This window comes from Colletotrichum higginsianum, chromosome 1, assembly GCF_001672515.1.
Source record: "Colletotrichum higginsianum IMI 349063 chromosome 1, whole genome shotgun sequence".
In the NCBI taxonomy this organism is placed as follows: Eukaryota; Fungi; Ascomycota; class Sordariomycetes; order Glomerellales; family Glomerellaceae; genus Colletotrichum; species Colletotrichum higginsianum.
In genome coordinates, this window is record NC_030954.1 from 826,768 (window position 1) to 844,516 (window position 17,749).

Here is a 17,749-nt window from a genome sequence, read left to right on the forward strand (position 1 = left end):
TCCTTGGTCGGTCTCATTCAATACGGTGGGCATATTGCAGTGTCAGTTCGGCCTTTTCAGTAGGTATGTAGTCAGGAACAGAATGAGCCGTTCTTCGTCTTTATCTTGCCAACAAGAATAGTGCATTAAAGAGATTGTAGTACCAGATAAGAGATGATAGTTCTGTCCCTGTCGATACAAGATGTACCGTGGTTTGGTTCCGAGCGCTCACCTGTTTTTCTCTACCAAAACGCGTTTCTTGACCAACAAACCGTGTTTGATTCGCGGTTGCGATTCTACTAAACAATCCACAGCGCAAATTTAGATCTCCCGACCTTGAAAAGATTTCTAATAAGCTTTACCAGGATGTTACCCAAAGGCTGGGCCCAGCGATTGTGGGTGTAAACAAGCCCGTCTGCGTAACTTCTCGGTAAAGTAAACCACTGATATTATTGAAACAATCTACTCATAAGCTTACGACGGAAACGAGGTGCAAACAACCCCGCCAAGAGTCCAGCCCGGTCAAACAGGTATCCCGATCTATTGTTCCTAATTCCCGGGTGGAAAGGAACATGAATCCCTCCCCCCGCCGAAAAGCGGTGCCGAGGAACCGGACCCGGCGGTCGCCACATTGCCAAGGCCGCCAATTACCATGGGCATCCCGCACACGTGTGAAGGCCGACGCGAAAGATCCCGATGGGAAATTTTGAACTTCACAACGTGTTTTTCCTAGGCTAACGCCTATCTGGAAGTTAGCAAACGATAAGACGAGGGGCTCACGCACATCCCTCTGCCATAATCCTTGAACGTTTCGTCATCGAAAACGGATTTCGTGTTATTTGTGCCCTTGCCCGGTGCTCCGGCGGCCAATCATGACCCTGATGATTACCCACGAGCTCGGCCATCTGAAAGGACGCACGTGCTGGCTACCTGTTTGTAGAGAAACGACCTGGGATGCTCGCGTCTCGGGAACCCTTACAAGCTTTGGCGCATCGCTATGCTATGCGGAAAATGCATCCATAAAGGGGGGAGCTTCTGCCCATGATTCTCCAAGAGGATGCAGTGCAGCCCAGCCCAGCCCGCCCTCTCGACAAACTGACAACTCGCCAGTTCCAGCCCATTTGCGCCTGTCTCCCCTCGATCAATTGGCTGTCGATCATCATGGTCCAGCCCATTTTGGCCGTTCTGGCTCTTGCTGCCTCGGCATCGGCTGCCTTTACCGGCAACCTCAACTACTTCTCGCCGTCCAAGCACCATGCCTCGCTCGGCGTCTCCATCAACAAGGTGGCCAAGCGCACCTACGCCAGCTCGCACTGGGACCCGGCCAAGCTCAACTTCACCCACGGCGTAGCTTCCGGCGATCCCTTCGAGGACAGCGTCATCCTGTGGACGCGGGCGGCGCCGAATGCCGACAACGACAAGAGCAACGTGACCGTCACCGGTTACGTGCCCTTGTACGACCACAGCACCGAGGACTACGTCAAGAAGAGCGACTCTCCGGTCTGCGTGGACTGGAAAATCAGCACGAGCAAGACCCTCGACCCTGTTGTGGATTCCGGCACGGTTTACACCAGCTCCGATGTCGATTACACTGTCAAGGTCGAGGCCAGGAAGCTGGCACCATTTACCGTGTACTGTAAGTCATTCTGACTTCGTCCCCCCTAGGTAAAAGAAAATGCGTCTTGGATGTTGACACGTAAAAATAGACTACCAATTCAGCGTGTGCAACTCCAACAACACGTCTCCCGTCGGCCGCACCAAGACGATTCCCGCAAAGAACGCCAAGGTTGACACACCCATCAAGCTGGCCGTGTACTCTTGCAGCAACTACCGTATGGTTTTCTTCCCGTCTACGGCGTGCTCCAGAGCCGAACTAACACTCAAATAAGCTTTCGGCTTTTTCAATGCCTACGGAAACACCGTCAGGAAGGACTCTGTGGATTACGTGATTCACCTTGGTGACTACATCTACGAGTACGGCAACGGCGAGTATGGTTGGGGCAACTCTCTTGGTCGCATCCCCCTCCCGGACCGTCAGATCTATACGTAAGCGTTCCTCAATTCAACCAGTGTTCACATGGTGTACTGAGACATATGTCAGCTTGTACGACTACCGAAAGCGTCTCGCAACTTACAGGACCGACTTGGACCTGGTTGCAAGCCATCAAAACTTCCCGTGGATTCCTGTGTGGGACGACCACGGTGCGTTCTCACCCTCCGTTCAAACCTCACATATTGTACTGACTGGCAACAGAGGTGTCTGACAACACATGGAGAGATGGCTCTTCCGAACTGAACAACACCGAGGCATCCTTCATCGCCGACGGTGGCGTTTCGGTGGACCAGCGCAAGATGAACGCTGTACGCGCTTACTTTGAGTGGAGTAGGTTCTGACTTCTTGGATTCTGTGTCCTCAGATGTTGACGAGATCCAGTGCCTATCCGCCAAGTCGATATGGATGACAACCTCCGGATCTGGAGAGAGTTCAACTTTGGCAACCTTTTCGACCTCGTCATGCTCGACACTCGGCAGTACGACCGCGCTGTAAGCTGAACATTTCACACACCGGCTCTTGTTTACACCTCCAATTTAACCTGCCCTGCTTTCAGATCACGGACGTCTACACCAACACCGACTACATCCACGCCATCTCCAACGACGCCAGCCGCTCCTTGATGGGCCCCCGCCAAGAGGCCTGGTTCTACAAGACGCTCCGCGAGAGCTCCTCCCGCGGCGCGACCTGGCGAGTCATCGGCAACCAGATCATCTTCAGCCGCATGAACGAGAGCCTGTCGCTCGGGGCCGAGAACCCGCTCAACTACGACCAGTGGGACGGGTACCAGGCCAACCGCAACCGCACCTTCCAGGTCCTGTACGAGGACAAGGTCGACAACAACATCTTCCTCGCCGGCGACTCGCACGCCTCGTGGGTCTCGGACCTCGTCTGGCTCGGCGAGCACGAGTACGACCAGGACACGGGCTCCGGCTCCGTCGGCGTCGAGTTCGCCGGCTCCGCCGTCAGCTCGCCGTGCCCGGCCGGCCAGAACATCACCCTGGCCAAAGCCAACGCGGGCTCGGCGTGGCTCACGGGCGCCAACCGCGAGCTGCAGTGGCAGGACCTGTACTACAGGGGCTACTACGAGCTCAGCATCGACTACGACGCCGTCAACGCGTCCTTCTTCGGCATCCCCACCACGCGCATCAAGCAGGGCCACGAGATCTCTCTGGCCAACTTTACCGTCCTGGCGGGCGAGAACAAACTGCACCGGTGGAACGGCTCTACGGCCGTCGGGGGCGTCGCTGAGAGCGGAAGCTTGAAGAACGGGAGGGTTGCCCAGACGAACCTGACGCATGATACGACGACCGGGGAGTACCTCAAGTACAACGCGCCATGAGAGTTTTAAGACAAGAACCAGCCCATTAATATTGTCACAATCCCCATGAATTATCGTCACTTAGTAGAAATGTCCTGGTAGAAATGTAAAAACAGTAATGATTTGCAATCTACTTCCATGCTTGTCTCGAATGCCATGTTTGGTAACCTAGCTTGGTACGAATCAAGAGCTTTTCCAAAAACCATCGCAGTTAAAGCCTTTGTTGAATCTACAGGAGCTCAAAATCACCAGGCCATTTTCCGCGAACAGTTCTCAAACCTACAAGGTAGACATGCATGTATATTGAAGACTAGAGACCTCGAGATGAGAACTCCTCAAAGCTCCTTGACATTGCTCATACCTAGGATATCTCTAAGAGCACATCGCCACCAAAACCCGAACCCAGAACACCCAACTCATGCCCAAAGCAAACGACTTCCTATCCGTTCTGAAAGACAAGTATCTCAACTCACATCGACCTAGCAGTGACGTTGGCCCCAGACGCACCGCCGCCGGTGAGCATGCTGTTGAACACATCCGCGGCAGTCTGGTCCTGAGTGGCAGCGACAGCCGCCGTGTCGGCCTGCTTGCATCTATCGATAGTGGCCTGCGGGGCCTTGCAGCTGTCCTGCAGACGCTGGCAGATGAAGCCGGAGATGACGCCAATCTTGAGCGCGGAGCCGTGGTCGAAGTCGCCCCGGTTGTTGGGGACGAAGGCGGCCGTCTGGCGGCCGGGGACGTCCTTGAAGGCGATGGAGGGGTCGCTGCACGAGCCGAAGTCGGTGGCGGCACCACCGGCACCGGCACCGGCACCGGCCTGGCGCTTGACGAAGCGGCGGCGGCGCAGGCTCGCCTGGGCGCGGCACTTGTTGTTCTGCTCGTCGCACTGGGAGACCGCGCCGTCGAGCTGGCCGCTGTTGACGGCGCGGGCGCAGGCGTTGTGCTGGACGTCGCAGGACCGGCCGAGGGCGGCGCCCTTACCGACGAAGGTGTCGCCGTTGACGGAGAAGGGGCGCTTGCCGGAGCTCTGAATGACCGGAGGAGGGGCGCCGCCGAGGGAGCCGGTGAAGGTCTGGACGTTTGTGCCGCCGCCGGCGCCGGCCTTGGCATCTCCGTTGCCGTTCTCGCCGTTCTTGTCGCCGTTCTTGTTGTCGCCGTTCTTGTTGCCGCCGTCACCGGCGTTTCCGGTGTTCCCGTCGGCAGTCCCGTTCTTCGCCGCGGCTTGACCTGCTGCGCCCTTGTTGCCAGCCTTGCAAGAAGCTTCCTTGCCGGCCTTATTGTTGTCCTTCTTGGCGTCGCTGTTGTCGGCGGCAGAGGCACCGGCTGTGGAAGAGGTGGCGGCCTTGGGAGCGGCAGCGTTGGAAGAGCCGGCAGCATTGGAAGAGCCGGCAGCGTTGGAAGAGCCAGCAGCGCCGCCAGCTTGTCCGGCGACCGGAAGGCCGGTCAGATCAATGTGAGTGGCCTTGAGCTCGCCGGTGCCTCCGGTGATGGTCGGGGTGACACCTTGAACGGCAGCGGTGATCTCCTCAGGGGTGGCATCAAGAACAAGCTTCTTCTGGGTGAAGATGCAGCCAGTTGGGTCATTCTGTTCGTCGCAGCTGTTGCCCTTGGCGGTAGTATCGGCCTTGTCGCCGGGGGCGAAAGTACCGCTCTCGAGGGCGAGCATCGGATCACCTCCAACTGAAGCCAACTGCTTGGCCAGCTCAAGAGTGACGGCCTTGTTGTTCGCAGCCGCGCCGTCTGCGGCAGGATCCTGGTGCTTCTTGCTCAACGCCCCGATTTCGGGGTTGACGGCCTTGTCGGTACAGGCTGCGCTGGCCTTGCCGACACCCCCTGTGTTCCGCTCGAGGGTCTGGTAGACGAGAGCAGCCGACATGCCGCGGATATCCTTGGCCGCTTTGGCGTTGGTGAAGGCCTGGTCTGCGGTCTCCTGCTGCAGGCAAGCGAGGTTGGTGACTTGGCCGGCACCTTGCTTGGCCGCTCCGTCGCCGAGGAGACCGAAGACCGGGTCGGCTATGGCCTTGGGGTTCTCCTTGTTGAGGAACTCGCGGGTGATGCCGAGGAAGACTTCGTGCGAGTGTTCCTGGGGAACCTCGCGCTTGACGACACGTCGGGCATGGGGGTGACGTTGGTGAGGCCCAGCGACCGCGAAGCCGAGGAGGGTCGAAGTGGCGAAAGCGACTGATTGGTACTTCATCTTGTCTGAGAGGGATTGTTGAAGTCTAGATAGAGTGATTCGAACAGAAAAGACCGGCCTTCTGTCTGCTGAAGTAGTGTACGAAAATAGAGGTTACAAAGCTGTAAGTTGGAAATAGGGCACTTTTCGGCGGTGCAAAGAATGGAAGAGCTCACAGAACTCAGGATAAAGAGTGAAACGAAACGGACGAAGAGAGTGTCGTGAAAATGAGAAGATGCTGCCAAGAGGAGAGATGTCTGGTGCCGATGGGAGACCAGCCTTGGTTTATAAAGAAGACTTTGGACGGAAAACATGATCAGAGCAATCCCTGGCACATCAGGGGACATCAGACGGTGCAGAGCAGAGAGCCTCATGCTTGGCCAGCATTGGCTGGCATCCCGACGTGCTTGAGACACGAGGAGTTGAATTCAGTCGCCTCCGCAGGTGGGGGCCGTCCCCCCCCCCAGGAAACTGAAGCGCACGTGACGACATGAGCCGAGCTGGATCGGTTAGGTCGGCGAGAAGACATTGCCAGGGACAGGATGTTGCTCGACCCGAAATCGCCGGTCTGGGTTAAGTGGCTGGCGCATCTCACCACCCTGTGGACAAGGAAGCTTCTCCCGAGGCACGTCGAGCAGGGGCATATCCATGAAGACACGCTCATCAGCGGACCATCTACGCCGCTGGTAGGCTTCCAGCCAACTACACTGCAGCGTATCTATCGCGTGTGCCGACGTGCACATGTAGATCGCGCCATGGGAGGAAAATTACCAGCGTCACAACCGGTCATGGCCGAATCCGGCAAGCAGATCAGAGAGGCTAGACTCACTTCGACGATGTGGAAGGAAAGATGAAGCGGAAGATCAGACAAACTCAGCCGCAGGTTGTCATGGAGCGAGTTTCGCCCAGGATGATGGCGGTTGTGTCTGGGGTCGGGGTAGACGACGGTGGGGGGAGGGGTCCTCCCCTGTTGGCTGACAACCTGTTGCTTGTCGAGGCCCGATTTACATAGTAGGCTCCACGACAGAATGCTTGACTCCTCTAGAGACCAATGAAATATCTCGAGAGTCTCCGTCTTCAAGGAGGCTGTCTGGTGATGGTGGGTTTGAGACCATGCTTATCTTCATTTAGGGCTTAGCGTAGGGGTCTGACAGGCGCTTCAGATGTCTCTAGGGATCGATGGGTTACTTGCACGGTGGCTTCTGCGAACACCTTTTCCCATGGGCTCCATTACCCCGAGGAGAGTTGTGCGGCACAGGGGTGTCCCGTTCGGCAGTTCGTACCGAACGATGCCTGTGGAATGACTGATCTCGGTTTACGGATGGTGCGGCGGCATTCCACGGATGAACACAAGTATGGTTCAGGCAGAGAGTCCAGAGGATGTTACATTCATGAGTGTGTGTCTTCATAACTCGTGGACGATGTCAAACAAGCAGCAGCATTCAGCTGGTTGCAGTGTGGAATCGGACGGACGAGATCCAGCATCTGAGAGGGGGATTTCAGTCACTTTCAAGTACCAATAGACCTCAAAATCCATTCCGTCGACTCAGCCAAAACTTCATAGTCCCCAATGTTTTTTTGCTCCTCGAGGTGATGGGAGGACGGCATCCCACAGTCACGCGCGGGATCCGTGCGATTCCAAAAGACAATGACTCTGTCCAGACTCATGCGACACCGGTAGTGGATCTCCAACTTTTCGAGATCTGCTGTTTCAGACGATCAGAGACTTCAGACGCATCGGGGCTTAAGGGGGGGGAGATTTCAGACGCCATCAACATGCGGTCCTAGCCACCCTCGTACGTCACCTCTAGGTTGCATTGACAAGCAATCGCCGCTGGGTACGTCAGACGGAGCGAGCGAGGGGTATACGCGCATTAGCAGGCAGCCAGATCACATCCTCGAGTGCTCTGCGGTTTGATCTACTTCGACTCTCGGAGTTCGGCACACAGCAGCGTCTTCGGCGAGGGGTTTTTATGCTGTGGCCTAATGTCCGTCTTGTGTGGACGAGTACAAACACGTCCCGCAGAGTTCAGATGACGGGACCACCGGATCGGATGACTGGACGATCTATGGCCAGGTTCGTATTGAGAAATGGCCAACACCAGTCATGACCGGATCTCTAGGTATTATCAAGACTGCCCTCTTCTGCTAGGCGTTGGCATGTACCGTGTCACGGACCAAAGACATTGAGTGTGTAAGTATCGTACTTTCGCATTATTATCAGTTGCAGTCGGAGTTGTCGCGGCAATACCGTGCCGTAGAGGTTTCAGTCGAGATTTCTCCACAGCTGGAGGTCCAGCCTCACTAGCCACAAACTTGATACCAACTTGATATGCTAGTACACTGATGATAGTGGTGGTTCAAAGATAATTCGACTTTTAAAAACCTGTCAATTCCAAGCATGAATAGACATGTAGAGCCGAGGCCCAACTGGATGCACTCACAACGTTCAGTGGGTGTGATGTTTCAACGTATGTGTTGTTGTACGCCGTGATGTTCTCGACTCTCCCTTGCTTTTGTACCACCATACCGGTAGAAATTCACCGACTGTTAAAAGCCGGCCATTTCCGAGAAGGAAACTCAGTCTTGTTTCTTTGCTCAGGCCACGATGCACGCCTCATGCCACACATCTAGAGTTTTGTGTCCGAGTATGCGAAACGCTTGTCCGCCGAAATCGTGTGATGAACCTCCGTTCATGCTTTATGGCGTGCGCGAGTCGCTGAGATGAACCAAGCTGTACGTAGTTACTTCTCGCGCTCAACATGTTTCCTCTGCTTTCAGCTACTGCTCGATCTTGCATCCTTGACGTTTGACAGCACATGGCAATATGAGTTCACATTGAAAGATCATTCTCCGGCAGACTTAGTCTCGACTCCATCATGCCCTTCGCATAGACTGTATTCAATGCTACTGGATTATACTGTGTCTATACGGATCGTGTAGTCTTCGCCGTCTCGCCCGACCAGCGTCACCGTGACGCCCCAGTCTGCCGCCGTGTATGAGGTAACACCCTCGGCATCAAAGTTCAGAGGCGCATTGTCAAGGTCGTCAAATGTGCAGGCCGATGCGCCCCAGCTGGGGTTGGTATCCAGCACCCGTATCGGGCCCTCGCCCGTGGCCAGGTCCGTCGCCACGGTGTAGAGCAGAACGCCCGTCACGCAGCCGCCGGCGTTGTTGCCGTTCTTCGAGCGCACCTCGGCCACCAGTGCCGCCCTCTCGTTCTTCTTCACGACCACTGCCTTGACGCCGCCGACGGTCTCGAGCGGCGAGAGCTTGTGCGTCGTCGACGTAGAGCCGTTGCTGGAAGCGCTGCCGTCAGCCGGCGGAACGACGCACTCGATTTGGTCATCTGAGAGCCAGCCCAGCCTCCACTTGTTCCAGGCGAAATAGTCCGGGCTGGACGCAGCAACGTTGGCCATCATGTCGAAGTTGCCGGTGTATTGGGTCGAGTAGCCTTCCGGGATGGGATACAGATCGGGCAAGCAGAAAGTGTGACCGGTCTCGTGGTTGAGCGCCTTGTAACCCCAATAGTCGTACGTGTCGAAGCCCATCGTGACGGCCTTCCTGGCAATGTGGTTGACATCATACGTGTACGCTCCCGAGGTGAGCGCCGCGGAAAGCTCGATGCCCGTGGCGTTCGCGGTCGGGATGACGTATAAAACATCCGTCAGGGGGCCGTCGGTGCTGTTGACCTCGGGGACCGGCGTGTTGGTGGCAGCGAGCCACTCGGCCAACGCGTCTTGGACGTACCGGTAGTGATCTTGATACTGCAGCGGCCTCACCATCCTATACTCGGCGACGTTCTTCGGCATGCGGTAGAAACGGGTGGTGTCCGTCGTGATGTTCAGAGAAAGGTGGCCGTACGAGGACGTGTTGAACCATGCCTCGGCTTGGGGTATCAGGCGGTCGTAGAGCTCCTGGGGCGATACTTCGGTCGCCGTCTGGTCGGGGAAATCGACGAAGAGGATCAAGGCGTTTAGTGTGCCGGTGCTGGGCGCGCAGTCGAACTCATATCCGAACCCAGAACTAAAGTAGGTGCTCTGGTTTGCTGGGAGTTTGCAGGCCGAGCTATCGGCTCTGCTATTGATCGACGCACTCGAGCCAGTTACTGTGGTAGCGAGTAACGTTGCTCCTTGCAACAAGACGTTCTTTGCGGCCTTCATCTTGAAGGAGGCCCCTCTGAATTTGGTGGTTAAGGTTTGGTTGTGGAGGCGGGACGGGTTAAGGTCTCTAAACTATTTTGTCGGCCAGTGGCTTGGAGCCGTTCTTATAATGGGTGATCGTGTCCTGGGAGATCTCAAGCGAGGACGGGGGGAACTAGTGCTGTTCTAACTATGGATACGAATTTAGTGATGTTTAATCTATTTGTATGGGTCCTGATGAATACGAGATGAACCCAAGAATCCGGAGCCCAGGACTTCCGGTACCACCTAACTGAATCGTTATCAGAACTGTGTCAGGCGCCATGACTTGGCCCTGTGGGGTGGTCTCGAAAGATGATGCTGTCTCCATCTCGATCTTGCTTCATACAGAAGAAGAAGCAAGGAGACTCTGATATTGAAGTATTGTCAACTCAGGCTGCTCACTACTCACGATGGTAAGTTTGGTGAAAACTAAACTCCATAGATGCCTATTAATCGCAGAGGTTGGAATAGCCGCGGTCATTCGGAGTCAAACCCCGACGGTGCAAAAGGTAGGAGTGCCGGAGTTGCGGATCCGGGCGTCGATCGGCCGCCGGCATGTCTCCACATAGGTGGGTTGGATCAACGGCTTTCAATGATAGCTAAGATTGCTAATTCTAACGAGAAAATGAAAAGTAAATAGCCACTGGGCTTGATTAAATCAAGTAATGTATCTGTATTGTTTAATGTTTGAAAATGGGTACGGAGTTACGCACTGAAACAACTGATTGCTTTCAACCTTTTGCACAAACATATCTAGTCCAACAGAAATGTCTTCTATCTCATTAATACATAACCAAGCTTGTTGACGACAGAGAACAGCCCATAACACTGTTACCGCTCATACTCAATTTTCCTGTATTGTGCCGCCTTGACGCCTCAACCACCCGAGGCGTCGTCTTTTACTCCTCGGCTGAGCAGAAATCTGGCAGCAGTCGGGCTTCGTTGGCATCCGAGCATGCTTGAGCCAGCGAAAGTAGATATTGTATCCTTGTGAGCTCCAGCGAGTCCCGAGAAACAACCAGGGACTCTCTGCTGATGTCGTATGACCATTTTGCGTAGACGATAGACATGAGACCAAGTACAAACCCCACAAAGGCGAGAAGGGCAGCCGCTGTTGCAATCCAAAAGTTGGCTGACTCGAGCAGGTTTCGCTTGTCTGGTCTTGGGAGGAAATGCCATATTCCGCTCCTCGGCCCCTCAAGCATGTCCAAGAGTTCCTCAATCTTGTTGCCCCAGTGAGGATAGTCACTCAAGTTCAGCTTCCTATCTCGCCCACAGTAGCCTAGGCTATAGAACTTCTGACCTTGTTTGTGAAGGAATGATTTGGTCTGCTGGTCGTTGTGTGGGAATAAGAGATTGAGAGTGTCAAGGGTCTCACAAATGAGCTCCGAGGGTACGAGACATCGTTCGTTTTGACCGAGATGGGCAGAGAGCCAGATTTTGTGCTGAAAGATGAGAACGATCCTATCGCCGCGGTGCTTTTGGATACTGAGATGTTTGTCCAACCGATCTGTCCAGACAACTCTGCAGTTGTGATATTGAGCCAGAAGCCCTATTGTCAACTTCGGGCTGATGGGTCGGCAACTTGGCTCAGTGGACGATGTCGTTTCGAAGAGTTGCGTTATGATGGTATTCAGAGAACAATGTGTCCTCCAGATCGTTGTAGTCTCTGGTTCCATGTCTGTAACCCCATGTGGTCGGATCCTTGTCATTGTGCTGAGAGAAGCTGCCACGCATAGAATAGCTGAAACCTGATTAATTTGATTTCCGCCTGACGGAAGGCTGTTTCTGAGGAGTTCTTCAGTAACCATTTCAAAAGGCTTGTGTGTCGATTCTTGCACATGTGTCATAATCCTTCTCAGTTCCTTCATGTGCTCTGTCTCAGGTGGTACCTGTGAATGTGAACGTGAGGATGCTGCTATCTCTCTTCTGGCATATGCTGCTAGTGTGGCATATTGTTCTGGACCAAAAAGCTCGTATGACGTAGATGGCCAGACACTCGTACAGAGTATGGTGTCCTGCATTGTTCCTTCGTTTTTAACTCCTGTGAACCCGTTCATTTTGGTGCTTCCGATGATGTCGGGGTAACTGAACAGCAGATTTTCCTTGACAAGAGAGGATGAATGAACGATTTTCAACACATAATCGAAGGATAAGCAGAGCATGCTCTCACTGGACCTAAATAAAAAATGAACCCTGCAATCCGGCTCTCCAAGGTAGGCTTGGTGCAACACATCTTTATCTGCAAGACCACGCTCTTGTTCTTGATTGGCTCCATGTCTGAACATGTGAGTGGTGAGATAATTTGCCACTACTGCAACGACAAGACCGGAGCATGGGTGTGATGAGAAAGAAAAGAGTCTGCCTCGTGGGCGAACCACAGCCACACCGTCATGGTTAAGCAGCCTGTTGCCTTTTGGTATTGATTGATAACCTGCAACTGCTGCCTTGCAATTGCGGGCATAGCTTTCCATTGTTTCATTCATGCAGCCTCTTCAATCCAGCAAATTTTCATTCACTACCAGTTCGATGAAGTGTCGCAATGACATCCAAAACAGAGGTTGAAGAAGAAAACACTCCGCCAATATTCAAGATGGAGCAGACATCATCCCACTTGAATTCAGTTGGCATCAAACAAAAACAACATGAGCAAGCCAGTTCCCAGGAAAGGCCCCCGTTGCCGACAAGTTCATCCACGGTCTCCTCCAAGACATCCATCGAGAATCCTTCATCTGCACCATTCACTTGCCAATGGATTGGGGACACCCAAGCCATAGCACAAGACCTCACAAGGCTAAACATTTCAAAAAAAGAGAACGGCAGTCATCGCATATCAACATCATCTCCCAACATCTGGTACTTCAGAACGAACATCTGGGTAGCTCACGCGCATGAGATCCCTGTGCCCTCGGACTTGCTTTCCAAGTGGCCAGAGATCAAAGAACGATTGATTATAGACCTCCAAGACGTCAGGATTGAGATGATGGCAGAGCAAGCCAGAGAAAAACGTCGTTGCAAGAAAGAGCCAAAAAGGAGACACATCGTACCAGAATTAAGGATGTCTGGACGCCGGAATAACCTATTTTCGGATTCTGTTACCGTCTCTCCCTGTGTCTGGATCCTGTGCGGGAGCAAATCATGCCGGGACAAAGTACAACGCATTATCAAGACCTTGTCTCTCCCAATCAACTTCGTTCAGCAACCGGTAGAAGTCCACGACGGTGCCCCCGAGTTCAACGCAACTCGAGCGTCCATTCCTCTGTCTCAACTGCAGCGCGATCTTGGCATGGACATGGGGTTGAAACATCGTGGCGGCGTCATCCTATACCATATGGAAGAAGCTGGAGGACCAAGCAAGCACCAATCTGCATGTGGCTTGCTGTGTTGTGCTACCTTTTTGAACAACGGCAAGATCTTGAAACAACGTATATCAAGAGTCGGAGGGTTGCTGGCCGATCACGATATGGAGTGTCCCATTGCAATGACGACCTCACACGGCATTTTCGATTGTCTCTGGCTCGACAAACAAGAAATCGAAGCGTCAACACGCCCAGGAAGTCCGCTCGCCGACACACTTTTACTGGACAACGAAGACGACTTTACATGCGCTTCAAGCTCAGACTCCGAGTCTGGCTCTGAAATCGACACAGACGATGATACAGTCAACTATGGGAGTGGCGAAGATAAGGCCGTTCGCGGGTCGTGCGAGCATCGGTCTCTTTTGGGGAAAAAAGATGCCTCAAATGTAGACAAATGGATTGACCTCAACGAAATAGTTGGGATCAAGTTCTTTGAGCAGCAATTCCCGGGGCGAGAAGACGATCCCGGCATGTCCAAACCAGGCGATTATGCCTTGCTGAGATCAAACACTCTGCAACACCTTCGAAATATTCTCTCAATGCCTAAAAACATTGAGATAGTCACCAAAAGGAAGAACAAGGAGTTGCTGGAAGGACCGCTGACAATGGTTTTTGGGGCTGACGACTTATCGGAAGTATTCTTACTCCCCGAGCCAGCCACAATGCCCTCTGAAAGAGGAGACTTACCTGTGCGTAAAGTGCAGCTATCAGCACCCCTAGGTAACAAATCCTCCCAACAGTCGACATACATCAAGGCCAAAAACTGATTCGTTTTTCAGCATCTGGCACTTCAGGCACATGGATCGTGAAGGGTACATCTCTTGTCGGAATGGTCGTCGCAGCATATCCGGGCCAACCATTAGCGATGTTCATGACGGCCGAGGACATCCTCCAGAGTATCGCCGAATCTTTTCCTCAAGTCCAAGAAGCAGCGGACTGGAAACAAGTACCAACCCTCTCTAGCGCCGAAATTAGGCAACGGGGTATTTCAGCGCGTTCCACAAAACATGCAGGTAGGCCAGCCTTTTAATCCGATTCCGTAACGAAAGCCGGCTCACATTTCCTGATAGACGAGACAGAAAGCTCTCTGTACACTTCCACGGCCGGAACGTTCAGCGTTGTAACAGAAACTGACCTAACTAGCTTGTCATCTGTTCCAGACCAACCACTGTCGGTAGCCAGAGAAGAACGCACAAATATGCAGCCGCAGCAAAGTAACACAGCTGGAGGCTTTTCCATTCATCGTAACGCTACAAGAGAAGCATCAGGGAAATCCCATCAAAGAACTAGCCATAGCATGGCCAATTCTTCCAAGAGTAGTTCAAAACGTGCGCCTATATACGTAAATGTGTGGTACTGTGTAAGCATACCTTCTATCCTTTGTATTACTACGCTAATAACCAGGCAACTGGCGTTAGAGTTCCTGTCATTATGGACCCTTGAATCCTTATACAGATGGGCATTGCGGTAATTGTGGGCACCAACGATGTTATGACTGTATAACGACACTCATTGAACAGCACAATGGCCATTCGAGTCCAGAGGGTTCTAAACAGCGTGGGAAAGGTGATTAGAATACCGACGCAGAGCAGAATAAGCGGCCTCGGTAGGTCCTCAAATCTCGGACAGCCATTGGACTCTGACAAAAGTCCATCATTTCATAATCAGAGTAGCGGATGGATAGGGGCTCAATTTTATTCACGGAAAAGACCACAACTCGGACCCGCAATTATGCTCAGAAACTTGACTAAACATCAAATGTTCGATGCACACCAAAATATTTGAGCTTCAAATTAACCATCTAGATTTTGATGTCGACTGCAGTTGACGGAGGCAATGATAGTAAGTTTGATGGCTGACTTAGATGTGAATTCTACAAGGCCATCGACGAGTTTGCTTGTAGATTGCCAATGCCCAACGGGTACAACGTTCCAATGTCCAGCAATGTTACGAGCAATCGGGATGTACGCCTTGGGGGTTGAAAAAAGCAGTGGTGGATATTTTGACAACGTTCTCCACGGGAAGGGACGTTGAACCATCGATTCCCCGAATCCCGCCCTGCCCTGGAAGTCTCGTCGCTGCGATGTTCTTCTTTTGCCTGCTAGCCTGGGCAACTCGATGCCTAGGTTCAATGACAATGACACGCTGGTCGTAGGCTGAGATGAGATCCGGAGTAGATAATGCTTGAGAACGATGTATGCCGGCTGCTACTACAGCATCACAGAGAGGGTGAACCTTTTTGGGAGTCTTGGATACAGACACCCGTATGCTGAACTGTTTACAATGATGACTTCCTCGGATCTGTGATTTGCGGGACAGCACACTCCAAAATGACTCGTCGCCAAAACAAATAGGATTGAAGTTTTCGGCATCCTTATTTTCATTCAGAATTTGACCTGGCCAGAGAAAAATTCGACTATGCCAACCAAACGTTCCTCGGTCTCTGTGGTCACATTTTGAACCTAACTACGAGATGAAGCCTTTGTTGCTGATAACTCTCATCCTTCATCCTGAACCCCCAAACAGTGCTCTTGTGGCCGTCGTTCACAACCAGGCGTTAACAGCTCGACCAGAAGCTTCACCTCCCTCCGGCTCAAACTCAACTGTGACGTTCTTGCTCCCAACACGCTTTCCGTCATGTATGATTGTGAAATCGAGACTTGTTCCATCGCTAATCATCTCGATCTCGAAAACGAGGTGGTGGTAAACCCTTCCAAGGCTGTTGGTAAAGGTCGGGAGAGTATCGAAATTGACCTTTCTGTTCCAGGTGATTTTGCAAAGACGCTTTGTGGTCGAATCCGCGCGCTTAGGTGCAGGCGATGCCGCACTGAAATGCAGCTCTTTGGTGATTTCTGATGGGGCTGTGAGGTATCTTCTGTGATACTTATGGCGAATAGGTTTCTTGTCAGCGATGTCGTCTCCCTATTATGCGTGAATGCCAAATGGTCAGCAAGACTGGAAATGCATCAAACATCGGCACATCGAGACTCCCACCTTCTTCATGTACCACTCCATCTGGTCTTTGGCCTTCCATTCTTGTTCAATCTCGTCCCAGAACTTGTCTTTAAGGCGGTGAAGCTTCGGGTCGAATTTCGTGTAGAACTTGACGCCATAGCTCATGCGAGCGATTCTCGAGCTCACTCGCACTGAAATACCTATACCCAGGTTTTGGCGAGTGAGTCCTTGAATGACAGCACCACGACAAATGGCAGTCCACCTTTAGATGCGTCAGCGTTTCTTGTTCTTCCAAGGGACAATGATACCCACGGTCGTGTGCCTTGTGACTGGAGAAGCTCCATGGTGTCATCAAGGGCTAGTTGAAGACGGCTAGAAAGAAAACGGCATCTACCGAAGCCTCCGACCAGAATGACGTACTACTTATGGTGAGCAAGGGGCCAGAAGCAGCAGTCGAAGGGTTTGGCAATGTTACCTTGGGAAGCTTGCCAGAGGTAGCACGAATGCCGTCAATCTGTTCTTGGATCAATTTGATGATCTGCTGAGAGATCGTCTCGAAGACCGGAAGCAAGTCAGAGTGGTTGAGCGTAATCGTTTCTTTTTTCATCACGCGACGAGAAGGACCGGTCATGATGCACCCTGACGGCAGCGTCACTGGCCAGTCACGGGGCCGAGTGTCAAACTGTTGTTTGATACCGTGCTCCCACTCGCCGTTCATCAGTTTCTTCATGTTTTCAATGGAGATACTGGCCCAGGACTCCGAGCCAATCTTCGATTTCATCAAGTTGACGAACCCCTCATCAAGAAAGACACCTCCGCACAGGCCGCCATTACCCTTGACGGCCTCACGGACAACCATTGGCTTTGTGTCGGTGACTTCGTAGGAGATAAGGTCAACAGTACCACCACCCGCATCGCAGACGACGAAGTGATCGCCAGGCTACAAGCAAGGAGTTAGCAATTCTCTAAAACATGAGCATGAATATCATTGTTCTTTGCATACCTTGATGTTGGGTCTGTTGGAAAGATCACGCATTGTGGCCAGAGCCGCAGCCTCGGGCTCCGAAATGAAAGACAGGACAGTGTCTCCGGCTGAACGATTCTCCAAAATACCAGCCTCTTGAGCAGCACGTGTCATACGTGCTTTGGCATACACGGGCCAAATGGCAGGTAGAGTGATGACAACGTGGAACTTGCACATCTTGACCAGCTCCTTTCCGGTTGAGAGAGTGATGCAATCAATGGAATGGTTCCAAAGGCGGCGCAGATAGCCGGCAATAACGTCGACTGGATCCATGTTTGTCTCCGACATGAGCCTTCTGGCTGTGGCGATCTGTGCAGAACTCTGCAGCTCTCTCGGAAGGTCTTGGTGGTCGATGAGAAGAAGCTTGAACCACTTGAGTGGCTCCGCAGATGTCGCGGCCGGAATTCCATAGCCCCAACTGGCCTCTCCGTATGGGCCATGGTAGAAAAGGGTGGAAGGGGTTTTCTCAGTGTCGGAGTTGTAGTTGAGCTCTGCTTCCCATCTCGTGATGACTTCGATGTCGTTCGGCTGACCCGAGAATGCCCAGCTCACTCCAGAAAAACTGAGAAAGTGGCTAGTCAGTAGGTTGATTCGGCGTAAAAGGTTTCAGAAACTCACGTCGTTCCAAAGTCGATGCCGATGATGATTGCATGCTCATCGGGGCTGACACTCAGGTCGCCATCAGCGAAGCCGCTCAT

At 52.8% G+C, this 17,749-nt stretch overlaps 7 protein-coding genes across 7 annotated transcripts; 3 read left to right on the plus strand and 4 right to left on the minus strand.

Moving 5' to 3' along the window:
* Positions 1–1,020: 1,020 nt before the first annotated feature.
* On the plus strand, positions 1,021–3,374 carry CH63R_00264 (PhoD-like phosphatase; the record flags this gene model as incomplete). The annotated part of the gene is made up of 7 exons (XM_018295239.1): positions 1,021–1,615; positions 1,686–1,811; positions 1,869–2,025; positions 2,081–2,181; positions 2,234–2,362; positions 2,414–2,523; positions 2,589–3,374. 7 exons carry the CDS (start codon positions 1,021–1,023, stop codon positions 3,372–3,374), a joined length of 2,004 nt encoding a protein of 667 aa, XP_018163601.1.
* A 448-nt stretch (positions 3,375–3,822) lies between these two features.
* Positions 3,823–5,550, minus strand: CH63R_00265 (Ribosomal protein s17; the record flags this gene model as incomplete). The annotated part of the gene is made up of 1 exon (XM_018295240.1): positions 3,823–5,550. One exon carries the CDS (start codon positions 5,548–5,550, stop codon positions 3,823–3,825), a length of 1,728 nt encoding a protein of 575 aa, XP_018163602.1.
* Positions 5,551–8,444: 2,894 nt separating this feature from the next.
* CH63R_00266 (Secreted protein) lies at positions 8,445–9,692 on the minus strand (the record flags this gene model as incomplete). The annotated part of the gene is made up of 1 exon (XM_018295241.1): positions 8,445–9,692. The coding sequence occupies one exon, from the start codon at positions 9,690–9,692 to the stop codon at positions 8,445–8,447; it is 1,248 nt and encodes a 415-aa protein (XP_018163603.1).
* Positions 9,693–10,612: 920 nt separating this feature from the next.
* On the minus strand, positions 10,613–11,773 carry CH63R_00267 (uncharacterized protein; the record flags this gene model as incomplete). Its single annotated transcript, XM_018295242.1, has 1 exon — positions 10,613–11,773. The coding sequence occupies one exon, from the start codon at positions 11,771–11,773 to the stop codon at positions 10,613–10,615; it is 1,161 nt and encodes a 386-aa protein (XP_018163604.1).
* Positions 11,774–12,255: 482 nt separating this feature from the next.
* CH63R_00268 (uncharacterized protein) lies at positions 12,256–13,839 on the plus strand (the record flags this gene model as incomplete). Its single annotated transcript, XM_018295243.1, has 1 exon — positions 12,256–13,839. One exon carries the CDS (start codon positions 12,256–12,258, stop codon positions 13,837–13,839), a length of 1,584 nt encoding a protein of 527 aa, XP_018163605.1.
* A 98-nt stretch (positions 13,840–13,937) lies between these two features.
* Positions 13,938–14,575, plus strand: CH63R_00269 (uncharacterized protein; the record flags this gene model as incomplete). Its single annotated transcript, XM_018295244.1, has 3 exons — positions 13,938–14,085; positions 14,122–14,432; positions 14,528–14,575. The coding sequence occupies 3 exons, from the start codon at positions 13,938–13,940 to the stop codon at positions 14,573–14,575; spliced, it is 507 nt and encodes a 168-aa protein (XP_018163606.1).
* Positions 14,576–15,616: 1,041 nt separating this feature from the next.
* CH63R_00270 (Hsp70 family chaperone) lies at positions 15,617–17,749 on the minus strand (the record flags this gene model as incomplete). Its single annotated transcript, XM_018295245.1, has 6 exons — positions 15,617–15,994; positions 16,067–16,289; positions 16,340–16,446; positions 16,503–16,967; positions 17,031–17,613; positions 17,670–17,749. 6 exons carry the CDS (start codon positions 17,747–17,749, stop codon positions 15,617–15,619), a joined length of 1,836 nt encoding a protein of 611 aa, XP_018163607.1.